The 14654-nt window shown below is 25.3% G+C and overlaps 1 protein-coding gene across 1 annotated transcript; it reads left to right on the top strand.

Moving 5' to 3' along the window:
• The first annotated feature begins 10217 nt into the window (after positions 1 to 10217).
• Positions 10218 to 11222, top strand: LOC124917647. Its single transcript, XM_047458033.1, has 2 exons — positions 10218 to 10686; positions 10837 to 11222. The coding sequence occupies exons 1-2, from the start codon at positions 10218 to 10220 to the stop codon at positions 11220 to 11222; spliced, it is 855 nt and encodes a 284-aa protein (XP_047313989.1).
• Positions 11223 to 14654: the final 3432 nt, after the last annotated feature.

Raw genomic sequence — 14654 nt, 5'->3', positions numbered from 1 at the left:
GTTTGAACTAACTTCTCTATCTCTTCTATCACAAAATTTTGTTTGAGCTATCACTTCTCAAATTTGGCACTCTCAATTAGGTCACTCATCTACAGATCGTTTGAGTTCTTTAATTTCTAGTGGTTCTTTAGGCCCTATTAAGACCAAAACTTTTGATTATGTTTCTTGTGAGCTTTCTAAAGGACATGCTTTACCTTTTTTTCCTAATGATTCTAATTCCTTTAGTACATTTTGATATGATTCACTCTGATATTTGGGATCCTGCACCACATAATACTATAGATGGTTTAAAATATTATGTGATATTTATTGACAATTTTCTCGTTATACATGGATCTATTTGATGCGTAATAGGTCTGAATTGTCCTCAATTTACATTCGGTTTGCTAATATGATTTAGACTCATTTTTCTTCCAAAATAAAAATCTTGCGCACTGATAATGCCTTGGAATACAAAGACACAAAATTCATAGAGTATCTAGCACAAGAGGGCATAATTATTCAAAGATCTTGTCCTAGAACTTCTCAACAAAATGGCCGGACATAACAAAAACATAGACACATTCTTAATGTTGTTTGAGCTCTTCTTATCTTATCTTCTTGTCCCGATAACTTTTGGGGAGAAACAACTTTCACCACTGTTTATACTATCAATTGCATTCCTTCTCCTGTCATAGGTAACATCTCTCCTTTTGAACGTCTTTTTAATCGATCTCCGAATTATCAAACTCTCAATGTTTTTGGATGTGTTTGATTTGTTTTATTACAACCTCATGAATACAATAAATTAGAACCTCAAATTCGATTATATTGTTTCTTAGGTTATGGAATCAAACACAAAGGATACAGGTGTTGGGATCCATTGTCTCAACGTCTTCGTATCTCTCGTCGTGTATAATTTTGGGAACATAAGATGTTTTCAACTATATCTAAATTTAGAGTCAATGAACCTCCTACTCAATTTTTTCGTGATCCTACCATACCTCTATTTCCTGACATTTCTTGTGTAGGAGCATTTAACAACTCATTCGACTCAACTCCATCTACATTTCCTACATTATCATATTCTCCATCTCAAAATCCGGCACATACCTCATCTGATCATATCATTCAAGAATCTTCTTATTTTCCACCACCACCTCCTCGTCGTACCAATTGTGTAAGTCAACCTTCTGTTCGTCTTTGTAACTTTCATGTGTACTCAACTATTGTCTCTCTCTATGAACCTCATACTTTTCACGAGTTCAACTCTAACCCCTTATGACATCAAGCAATGACAGAAGAATTGCAAGCACTTACCAAGACAAAAACTTGGGACTTGGGTTGATTTACCTTCACATAAGTCAGTCGTTGGTTGTAAATGGGTGTTAAAAATTAAGACATGAGCAGATGGTTCAGTTGAACGATATAAAGCTCGCCTTGTTGCTAAGGGATATACTCAAGAATATGGTATTGATTATGAGGAAACGTTTGCTCCTTTCGCTCGATTGACCTCGGTTCATAGCCTCATTGTAGTAGCTGATAGTAAAAGATGACAACTATTTCAAATGGATGTAAAAAATGCATTCCTTAATGGTGAACTAACATAAGAAGTGTATATGCAACCTCAACCTAGGTATGATTCCTGAGATAACGCACTACCAAAATTTTAAAACCCTGAAGTACTCTTGGTGGATAATTCTCCAGCTTAGAAAACTGAAGAACTAATTTTTCAAGGTGACTAATTTATAATAACAATAATAATAATATATAATTATAATAATAATTATGATATTTATAATAATAACAATTATATATAATAAAAATTATATATAATAATTGTAATAAGACAATTATATCTAATAATAATTATAATAATGAATATAATAAATATTATAAATATAATAATAAAAAATAATAATTATTATAATTATAATAATATTTATCATAATAATAATAATAATTAAAATAATAATTATAATATAATAATAAATAGAATAATTATTATAATAATTATAAATATTATAATAATAATAAATACAATAATAATAATAAATATAATAGTAATAATAAATAAAATAATAATAATAATAAATATAATAATAATACTAATAATTTTAATAATAATAATAATAAATATAATATATATAATAATTATAATTTAATAATAATTATAATACTTATAATTATTATTATAATAATTATAATAATTATAATTATTATAATAATATTAATATTAATAAATATAATAATATTTATAATAATTATAAATATAATAATATAATAAATTTAATAATTATAAATATAATAATATAATAAATTTAATAATTATAATATATATAATAATCATTAATTATCATATAAAAAAAATTATTATTATAATATTAAATATAATTATAATAATGATTATAATTATAATAATTTTATAATTATTATAATTATTATAATAAATATAATATTTATAATAATAAAAATAAATACAATAAATCGTTGAATATTTATGTTTGTATGTTATAAATAGAGTTTTATTAGCAAAAAAAACAGTGATTCTTTTGTAATATATAATTTAGGAAATCTAAATTCACAATTATTCTTTTATTTTATATAATAATTATTATAATTATAAATATATTAATAATAAGAGAAATGATTAGGTGAGGGAATGATTGGCATAATCTTCGTTGAAAAAATCAAATAATTTCTTTCTTTTCTCTCTTTCCTCCCACTTTTACATTTTCTAATTTTCTAATGAAGGTGATGCTAATTCATTCCCTCACCAAATTTCCTCTCTCTATCACTCCTCTAATAATAATTATAATTATATTATTTATTATAATAATAATATTAATTATTATAATTATATTAATTATAATAAATATAATAATTTTAAATATTATAAATATAATAAATATTTTAATATAATAATAATTATAATAAATATAAAAATTATAATAATGATAATTATATAATAATAATTATAATAAATATAATAATAATAATAATAATAAACATAATGAATATAATAATTATAATATAATAATAATTATAATAATATTAATAAATAAAATTATTATAATAATTATAATAAAATATAATAATAATTATAATAAAATGTAATAATAATTATAATAATTATAATAAATATAATAATTAAAATAATAAAATAATAATAATAATAATAAATATAATATTTAAAATATTTAAAATAATTATTATATTTAATATAATAATAATAATTATTATTATAATAATAATAATAGTAATTATACTAATTATAATATTATAATTATAATATTAATAATAATAAATAATAATAAATAATATAATAATATTTATAATAAAGATTAATAATATTAATAAATATAATAATTAAAATAATAATATTAATAACTAATATAATTATAGTAATAATAAATATAATAATTATAATACTAAATATAATAATAATAAAAATAAATTATAATAATAATTATTATTATAATTAATATAATAATTATTATAATAAATATAATAATTATAATAATATATATTATAAATATATTAATTATAATAATAATAAATATTTATTATAATAAATATAAAATTTATAATAATAATAATAATTATTATTATAATAAATATAAAATTTATAATAATAAATATAAAAACTGTGAATATTTATTTTTTTCAGTTTTTAATATAGTTTTATTAGACTTAAATATAAACTAAATATTTCTTTTCAGTTATTTTATATAATAATAATTATTTTATTTATTTTAATTATTCGAATTATAATTATAATATTAATTATTATAATAATAATAATAATAATAATAATAAATATCCTTAATTTAATTTTGTGAAAATGTAAAAAATTAATTTTTCAAAATTTTATTAACTTTATTAAAATTTTATAATGAAAACTCTAAGTTATTGATTGTGAAACCTTATATTTATAAAGTTAACGAGGTATGATTTATTTCAAACGTAAAATATACTTATATAAATTTAAGTAATATACCTAATAAATAATAAATAAATAATAAAGATTATTAAAGATTACTATTATATTATTTATATAAATTATTGTTATTAAATTTATTGTTTTAAATAAATTTATTTATATATATATTTATGTTTATAATAAAAATAATAATAATAATAATAATTAAAATAAATTACAACTGGTTTTATAAAATTTAGTAAATTTATAAAAAATGGTTTCACAAAATTTTGTAAATTTAAAAAAACTGATAAATTTTATAAAGTTTAAAAATTTAGACATGCTATTTTACAAATTTTTGTAAATTTTGTGAAAATTTTAAAAAAGCTATTTTTACAAGTTTAAGTAAATTTTGAAAATTTATATAAGATATTAATAAATTTAATAATTATAAATAATATAATAATAATTATAATAATTATAATAATATTAATAAATATAATAACTATAATAATAATTAAAATAATTAAAAAAAATAATAAATATAATACTTATAATAAATATAATAATTATAATAATCATAATAACAATCATAATATTAATTATAATAATAAAAATAAATATAATAATTATCATAAATATAATAATTATAATAATAATTTATAAATATAATAATTAAATAAATATAATTATTATAATAATAACAAAAAATAATAATAATAATAATAAATTTTAAAATAATAATAATAATTATTATTTATTATTATTATTATAATAATTATAATAATAACAATTGTATATAATAATAATTAAATTAATTATAATAATATAATAATAATTATATTAATTATAATAATATAATAATAATTATAATAAATATAATTATAATAAATATATTTATAATAATAATTATAATACAAAATATAATAATAATAATAAAAATAAATAATTATTATTATTATTATAATTAATATAATAATTATTATAATAAATATATTAATTATAATAATATATATTATAAATATATTAATTATAATAATAATTATAATATTTATAATAATAATAATAATAATAATAACAAAAAAATTATAATAATAATAATAAATTTTATAATAATAATAATTATTATTATTTATTATTATTGTAATAATAATTATAATAATAACAATTATATATAATAATAATTATATTAATTATAATAATATAATAATAATTATATTAATTATAATAATATAATAATAATTATAATATTAACAATTATATATAATAATAATAATTATAATAATAATAATTATAATAATAATAATTAAAATAAATTACAACTGGTTTTATAAAATTTTGTAAATTTATAAAAGATGGTTTCACAAAATTTTGTAAATTTAAAAAAACTGATAAATTTTGTAAAATTTAAAAATTTACACATGCTATTTTACAATTTTTTTTTTGTAAATTTTGTGAAAATTTTAAAAAAGCTATTTTTACATGTTTTAGTAAATTTTGAAAATTTATATAAGATATTAATAAATTTAATAATAATATAATAATAATTATAATAATTACAATAATATTAATAAATATAATAACTATAATAATAATTAAAATAATTAAAAAAAATAATAATAATAAATATAATACTTATAATAAATATAATAATTATAATAATCATAATAACAATCATAATATTAATTATAATAATAATAAATATAATAATTATCATAAATATAATTATTATCATAAATATAATAATTATAATAATAATATTATAAATATAATAATTTTATAAATATAATTATTATAATAAATATAATAATAATAAATATAATAACTATAATAATTATAATAAAATTATTATAAAAATAATAATTATATTAATTATAATAATATAATAATAAATATAATTATAATTATAATATAATATAATAAATATATTTATAATAATAATTATAATAATAATAATAATTATAATTATAATACTAAATATAATAATAATAAAAATAAATTATAATAATAATTATTATTATAATTAATATAATAATTATTATAATTAATATAATAATTATTATAATTATTATAATAAATATAATAATATATATTATAAATATATTAATTATAATAATAATAAATGATTATTATAATAAATATAAAATTTATAATAATAATAATTATTATAATAAATATAAAATTTATAATAATAAATATAAAAAACTGTGAATATTTATTTTTCTCAGCATTTAATATAGTTTTATTAGACTTAAATATAAACTAAATATTTATTTTCAGTTATTTTATATAATAATAATAATTATATTTATATTAATAACTATTTTATTTATATATTTATTCTAATTATTCGTATTATAATTATAATATTAATTATTATAATTATATTAATAATAATAATTATAATAAATATCCTTAAGAAAATGTAAAAAATTAATTTTACAAAATTTTATTAATTTTATTAAAATTTTATAATTAAACTTTAAGTTGTTGATTGTAAAACCTTATATTTATAAAGTTTACTAGAGAAAGAAAGTTGACGAGAGGTATGATTTATTTCAAACTTAAAATATAACTGTAAAATATAGTTATATAAATTTAAGGAATTGGACTAATAAAGATTACTAAATGTTACTATTACTTTATTTTATATAAATTATTGTTATTAAATTTATTTTTTAAAATAAATTTATTTATTTGTATATATATTTATGTTTCAGTTATAATAATAATTAAAATAAATTACAACTGGTTTTATAAAATTTTGTAAATTTATAAAAGATGGTTTCACAAGATTTTGTAAATTTAAAAAAAACTGATAAATTTTGTAAAATTTAAAAATTTACACATGCTATTTTACAAATTTTGTAAATTTTGTGAAAATTTTAAAAAAGCTATTTTTAAAAGTTTTAGTAAATTTTCAAAATTTATATAAGATATTAATAAATTTAATAATAATAAATAATATAATAATAATTATAATAATATTAATAAATATAATAACTATAATAATAATTAAAATAATTAAAAATAATAATAATAAATATAATACTTATAATAAATATAATAATTATAATAATCATAATAACAATCATAATATTAATTATAATAATAATAATAAATATAATAATTATCATAAATATAATAATTATAATAATAATTTTATAAATATAATTATTATAATAAATATAATAATAATAATTATAATAAAATTATTATAATAATAATAAATATAATACTTATAATAAATATAATAATAATAATAATAATATTAATAATAAATATAATTATTATAATAATATTAATATATAAAATAATAATAATAATATTTTTTATAATAATAATAAATAAAATAGTTATAATAATAATCAAAATAATTATAATAAATATAATAATAAAAATTATTATAATAAATTTATTACCTGTCTTTCTTTCATACAAATTTTCAAGTTTAGTCCAAAAGAGTACGAACATCAATAATAGAAATAAAATGGTTCAGAACATTATCATCAATCCATTGACAAATATAACCATGCACATACTTGTCTGTGCAAAAATTTCTAATCATCCACACTTTTTTTTGTAGGCTTAACTAACTGAAGAGAACACATGCAAATATAAAATTTTTACATACAACAAATCTTCCATTTTAGCCTTCCAGATATTATAATTGGAACCATTCAAGCTCACCATTCTAGATGTGTTAGACTCCATCCTTGTACTCAAATAAAACTAAACTCTAATACCACTTTGATGGGAAAATGTATTGTTCAAAAAAGAACACTTTCCAAACTAATTGAGTATAAAAGATGAGCAAAGCAGAAGGAAATTGAAACGACAATGCAAGCCAATTTTGGCGTAGAAAACCATAGGACCAGTCAGACCACTTAACAATTCACTATCATCAACAAGGTTACAAACAGGGGTTCACTCTAGATATAACCAAACTAGAGTCTAATCAATTGCATCAAGATCACACAACAATTTTGGCAAGAACAACAAAGAGCAAAAAGAGTAAGATCAACCAACCTTATTAATTTCGCAATTCTAATTTTACTTCAACTGACTTAGAAGACCTAGAAAACAGATCTTCACCGTTTAGAAAGTAGCTTCAGAAATAACTAACAAATTGTCAACGTTTGAAGCCGATAAAACAGTGCAAACTCCAGCAAACAGAAATCTTCTTCAGCTGCTAATTCAAACTCTTAAATCTGTTTTTGCTCTGATCTCTCTCTTGTTGTTCACAAAATCCAATTAACCTAAATAAATAAATAAGTATCATTCATATTATATATCATGGGCCTAAATAAAGTCACACAAAGTTGGGTCTCTTTAATTAGGAGGACAAAACTCAACACTAAGAAATAAGGGAATTAATGCAATAGGCATTTAATTTATTTTTTTAAAACGTTTCATGCAAAATGATATAAATGAATAAGAGAGTTTTTTTTTTTAAAAGGTTTAATGTAATATGATATAAATAAACAAAAGAGAATATATTATATATATATATATATATTATATATATATAATAATAATAATAATAATAATAATGTTTAATGTGTGGACAACAACCCAACAGCTAAATATTATTAAAAAATTATTTTTTTTATTTAATTTTTTTAAGTAGAAACCATCTATTTATCTTGAGAAACAGATTAAAATATTTAATGGTATGTGCACTAGCATATGCATAGTTGTGGTAAGAAGTTCATATACGTAGTTAGCTAGTCCACTTAATTAATTGAGGCATATCCTTCTTATTCTCTATATATTTGATGAGCAAAAAAAGAAATTTGTGTGATGTCTAATTAAGTTGATAATAAATGAATCTTGTTTTCAAAATGGGACTAGCTAGGTGAACCCTCTAAAGTATATAACTTTGGAATATTGAGGTGCACCATTTATTTATTTATTTATTCCAGTTAAAGATATATGACGAAACCATGCAATAAAGGTATTTGTTTGATGTGTAATTAAGTTGATCATGATTAGATGAATCTTATAATTCTATCTCCAAAGGTATAGTAGGCGAACCCCTTTAAAGTATATATGTAGGTTTGGAATATTGAGGTGCACCTTTTATTCCAAATTAATGAAATGATTTGAATATTAGGAAGATATCTCTTTTATCTGCTACCCAGAATTAGATTTCGCTTATTTTATGTAGTATTTATGCGGTATTTGAGCGGTTTTATTATTAGTGACTGTTTTTCTAGTAGTTAATTCTCGTATTAGCGACTGTACGTTTACATACTTAGCGACACTGTAGGTTTAAGATTTATTATATATCTTATGTTGGTTGTGTTAACATTTAGTTACCATGCCTTTATGTTTGGACTAAAACTTGTGTGATTGAAGTGCATGTTATCTAGCTTGTTATATGCAGTGAAGAATTACTTTTATTTTGTTAATTATAAGACAATTAGGCCATCTTTGATTGATTTCAAATTTGTGACATGTTTTTTCAAGGAGTGATAATACGCATATAAGCTCTCCCTACACATATTGTTCAACTTGTTGTGGCATTTTTTCTTCAACTTCTCTTCTATTTCAGAAATGATTTTTCCACAATTGCAAGTTGAGGTTGTCCTTACAATATTAAAATGGATCCCTCAAAAATCCTTATTGTGGATATTACGGGTAGCTTGGAATATCAAACTAGAGTTGAGTCAAAATGGAATGTTTTATGGAAATGTAGACAATTAAAGAAAAGTCACCGATGGAGGTTTTTAGAGAGGCAGAAGAGGTTGCGAGTCGGATTGAAGTCCCAATTTCCCTTTTTTCCACTAAACCATTGATTCTCGAGCAAGAGAGAACGCAGCCATGGAAGATTGCGATGATACTCTGTTGTATTACTCCTGGCTGTTACAACGTTTACAAATAAATGAAAGATCTGCATTAATGAAGAAAACGGCAGATTTGCAATGATGAAGAAAACAAAATATTTGCAATAATGAGGAAAATAGAATATTTTCAATAAATTTCATTAAATTAGAAAATCAAGAGTTTTTTTTTTAGTATAAATAAAGTGTATGTTACTCTCATTAGAGTAAGAAAAATAAGAGAGAGATAACAACTCTTGTAATTGTTTTTTTAAGATTTTATAGAAATTTCTCAAAGTTTTTGTGAGTGATTCTCTTCATAGGCCAACATTTGGTATCAGAGCATCATGTGAATGCCAAAAATCATCCAATGGGATCAAATGTCGAAGGGTGCAGGATCATCAGGGGTGCAGCAAAACAATGACATATTCCACTATCCGCATCTAACACACACGAACTACATCAGTTAGGTGATTCGTGTACAGGCTATGATGGAGGACCAAGGAGTATGGGAGGAATTCGAGTCAGTAGAAGGAACAGAGATTGATGTCCGACTTGATAAGAAGGAGAGGTCACATCTTCTACAAGCACTTCCAGAGGATCTTCTAATGCAGGTGGCAAATAAGAAAACGGCGAAGGAAGTGTGGGATTGTCTCAAGACGAGGTTCGTCGGTGCAGACCGAGTGAAGAATGCACGATTGCAGACATTGAAGAGTGAGTTTGATAGGATGCATATGAACGACAGTGAGTCGCTCGATCAATATGATGGTCAACTCACATCTATATCAGTCAGGTACTCAAGCCTTGGAGAAACACTAAATGATATTGCGATAGTAAAGAAACTCTTCGACACCGTGCCAGAAAGGTTTATCAGTGTGGTAGCCGGCATCGAGCAGTTTTACAACCTCGAGACGTTAACATTTGAGGAAGCTGTTGGAAGGCTGAAGGTCTTCGAGGAGCGTACGCGCAAGAAAAGCACAAACTTTGGAGGAAACTAAGGACAAGTGCTACTCACTTAGGAGGAGTGGAAGGCACAGTTGAAATAAGACGAGGAAGACTCGTTGAACTAGTGAAAAAAGGATTCCACGGATAGTGGGACACGTGGTCAAGGAGGTAGAATCCAAGATAGAGGCCAAGGGAGAGGAGGCCGAGGAGCACCGTCTCGAAAAGACAAAGAAGGTGGTTCAGGTGGTCGAGGAGATCCTCGAGACAAGAGTCACATTCGTTGTTTTAATTGCAACGAGATGGCACATTACTCAACACAATGTCGAGAAAAGAAGAACGAGGTATCACACCTTACCCACGTAGACAACGTCGAACCAGCATTACTTATGGCAATCTCGGAGGAGATTCCGCCAATCAATGTTGTCATGCTGAATGAAATGAAGCTGACTCCAGAAATTCTAGAAGCTAAGAACGATGAGACATCAAGAGATGCTTGGTTCTTGGACAATGGCGCTAGCAATCTGGCGATAAAGAGAAGTTCTTTGAACTAGATGAGGCATTCACTGGAAAGGTGAAGTTCGGAGATGGTTCCACGGTACAAATTTGTGGTAAAGGTTCTATCATGTTCGAATGCAAAATGGCGACCAATGGCTTCCCGAGGGAGTTTTTTCATTCCTTCTTTAAAAAGTAATCTAGTGAGTCTCGGGCAACTTACCGAGACAGGTCACAGGGTGGTGATGGACGAAGAAGAGAGCTTGAAGTCTTTTTTAAGAACCCTTCATGCTTTATCATGAAAGTGAGACAAACGCATAATCGACTATATCAAATTTTCTTGAAATTAGCAAAAACGGTTTGCCTTTTAGCACTAAAGTCCCTCATAAATAAGGGAATGGCTGCTGGTGTTCCAAAAATTTCTCCTCCAAAACAACTTTGTCGAACATGCCTAGTTGCAAAACAAAGGAGACAGCCGTTTGCGTTAAAAGCCAAGTTTCGAGCGAAAAGCCACTCGAATTGTTGCACATTGACTTGTGTGGGCCAATCACGCCATCAACCCTAGGAGGAAATCGATACTTCATGCTGATTGTTGATGATAATTCCAGGTGGATGTGGCTCCATATGTTGAAAACAAAGGACGAAGCATGCTCTTCGTTTAAGAAGACGAAGCAATTGGTCGAGAATGTGACCGGACTTCGAATCAAAGTCCTTCGTTCAGATAGAGGCGGTGAATTCTTCTCGAGGGAATTTAGATAGATGTGTGAAGAAGTAGGGATAGAGCAACAATTCACAGCACCATACTCTCCTCAACAAAATGGTGTGGTGGAGAGGCGTAATCGAACAGTGATGGCCATGGCTAGGTCGTTGCTCAAAAGCATGGCAGTCCCGAGCAAGTATTGGGGGAGGTAGTTCGTCATGCAGTCTATCTTCTCAACCGGGTTCCAACCAAAGCTGTTTGAGACAAAACTGCATTTGAGATGTGGACTGGAATGAAGCTACACCTAGTGCACCTTCGTGTTTTTGGGTGTACTGCGCATGCCAAGGTGACCACTCCTCATCTAAAAAAGTTAGACGACAGAAGTCAGTCGTTTGTCTATTTAGGTGTTGAAGAAGGAAGTAAGGCACACAGGTTGCTCGAACCACAAAATGACAAGATCCATGTGAGTCGTGACGTTGTGTTCGAAGAAAGTTCAAAATGGGATTGGAAAAATGAAAAGAGTGATCAACCCTTCAAAGTTTACGAAGAGGTTAATCACGAGCATGTTGGAATTCGAACGATCCCATTTGAGAGTGGATCGACAAGAGGACAATATACTTCAAAAATGTTCCAAGAGGCTGTCTCGAATCCTCCACAACTCGAGCAAGTGACTGAACAAACAAACCAAGGCGATGGTTTACCCACTCCATGGTCAGGTGGACACATTGGGAGTGATGAAGGACCTGTTTGATACAAGAACATGATCGATATCTTGGAAGAAGCACCTCGAGTGACACTTGATTTTGAAGACTTGATGTTAGCACAGACGGAGGAACCTTCTTGCTACAATGAAGCGGCTGGACAACCACAATGGGAAGAAGCAATGACTAAAGAAATTGAAGCCATCGATAAGAATGAGACGTGGTCTCTCGTCCCATTGCCAGTCGGACACAAGGTAATTGGACTCAAATGGGTATTTAATCTCAAGAAAAACTCAGATAGTGAGGTGATCCAACACAAAGCTCGTTTAGTTGCAAAGGGATATGTGCAACGACAAGGCATTGGCTTCGAAGAAACCTTCGCTCCAGTTGCTCGAATGGACACAATTCGAGTCATTCTTGCCTTGACAGCCTTTTGTGGTTGGAAAATATATCATCTCGATGTAAAATCAACTTTTCTCAATGGAGAACTGAAAGAGGAAGTGTACGTAACTCAACCGGAAGGATTCAAGGCAACAGGGAAGGAGAATATGGTGCTTAAATTAAAAAAGGCATTGTATGGCCTAAGGCAAGCTCCTCGTGCGTGGAATCTAAAGTTTGACAAAAGTTTGAAGAAAATGGGCTTTGAAAAGTGTACACAGGAGCAAGCGGTGTACACAAGAGGCAACGCTAATACCCGAATTATTATTGGTATTTACGTGGATGATCTTATTTTAACAGGTGGAGATCCAAAGGGTGTCAAACTTTTCAAGAAGCAGATAATGGGGGAGTTCGAGATGAGTTATCTCAGATTGCTTTCATACTACCTTGGAATCGAAGTAGATCAGTTCGAAGGAGGTGTCTCGATCAAGCAGACAATATATTCCAAAAAGGTGCTGAACCAATTTGGAATGCTTGATTGTAACTCAACAAAGGCACCAATGGAGCATAGGGCTCAACTCTATAAAGATCCTGAAGGATAACCGATTGATGCAACTGAATATCGAAGAGTCATTGATTGTCTGCGATATCTCCTTCATACAAGGCCAGATCTTTCTTATGCTGTTGGTGTTGTCAGTAGATTCATGGAGAGGCCAACTGAGATACATCACAAGGTAGTGAAGCAGGTGCGTCGATACCTTCAAGGTACTATACACTTAGGTCTAGTGTTTCGAAAAGGAGGCGGCGATGAGGAAATAGTGGGTTACTCTGATAGTGATCTCGCAGGTGACCTAGATGACCAGAAAAGTACGGGGGGCATGGCGTTCTACATTAACGATAGTCTTGTTTCGTGGAACTCCCAGAAACATAAAACAGTGGCATTATCCTCATGTGAAGCAGAGTTCATGGCTGCAGCAGCGGCAACGTGTCAAACACTTTGGTTGAAATCATTGTTGTTTGAACTAAGTGGTTCGAAACCTAAGGTAGTGAAGCTCTACGTTGACAACAAGTCTGCACTTGCACTCATGAAAAACCCAGTTTTTCATGGTCGTAGCAAACACATCCACACGAAATATCATTTCATTCGAGAGTGTGTTGAAGGAAGTCAAATCAAAGTAGAGTTTGTTCGAACAAATGAACAAAAGGCCGACATACTTACGAAAGCTTTGCCAGCATCAAAATTGGTGATGATGCGACACCTGATCGGTGTTCGTGATCTCGAACCACGCCAGGACTAAGGAGGGGAATGTTGTATTACTCCTGGCTGTTACAACGTTTACAAATAAATGGAAGATCTGCATTAATGAGGAAAACGGCAAATTTGCCATGATGAAGAAAACAAAATATTTGCAATAATGAGGAAAATAGAATATTTTCAATAAATTTTATTAAACTAGAAAATTAAGATTTTTTTTTATTTAAGTATAAATAAATTGTATGTTACTCTCATATTAGAGTAAGAAAAATAAAAGAGAGAAAACAACTCTTGTAATTGTTTTTTTAAAATTTTATAAAAATTTCTCAAAGTTTTGTGAGTGATTCTTTTCCTGGGCCAACATACTCCACGTACATTAGAAAGCACACAAAATGAGTGAATTTTCGCTTGATTAGGAAGGCCAATCTCCCATGGAGGGATCTAATAAAGAATTCGG

Source organism: Impatiens glandulifera, unplaced genomic scaffold (assembly GCF_907164915.1).
Source record: "Impatiens glandulifera unplaced genomic scaffold, dImpGla2.1, whole genome shotgun sequence".
In the NCBI taxonomy this organism is placed as follows: domain Eukaryota; kingdom Viridiplantae; phylum Streptophyta; class Magnoliopsida; order Ericales; family Balsaminaceae; genus Impatiens; species Impatiens glandulifera.
Note: the sequence above shows the minus strand (reverse complement) of the source record. Positions and strands in the feature narration are given on the sequence as shown.

What these genes read in the sequence shown, in the direction of transcription:
- LOC124917647 (XM_047458033.1), top strand. Translation starts at nt 10,218, where the DNA reads ATGGAGGACCAAGGAGTATGGGAGGAATTCGAGTCAGTAGAAGGAACA. An exon ending in GCTGAAGGTCTTCGAGGAGC is followed by an intron (nt 10,687 to 10,836) that starts GTACGCGCAAGA and finishes CACGTGGTCAAG; the next exon opens with GAGGTAGAATCCAAGATAGA.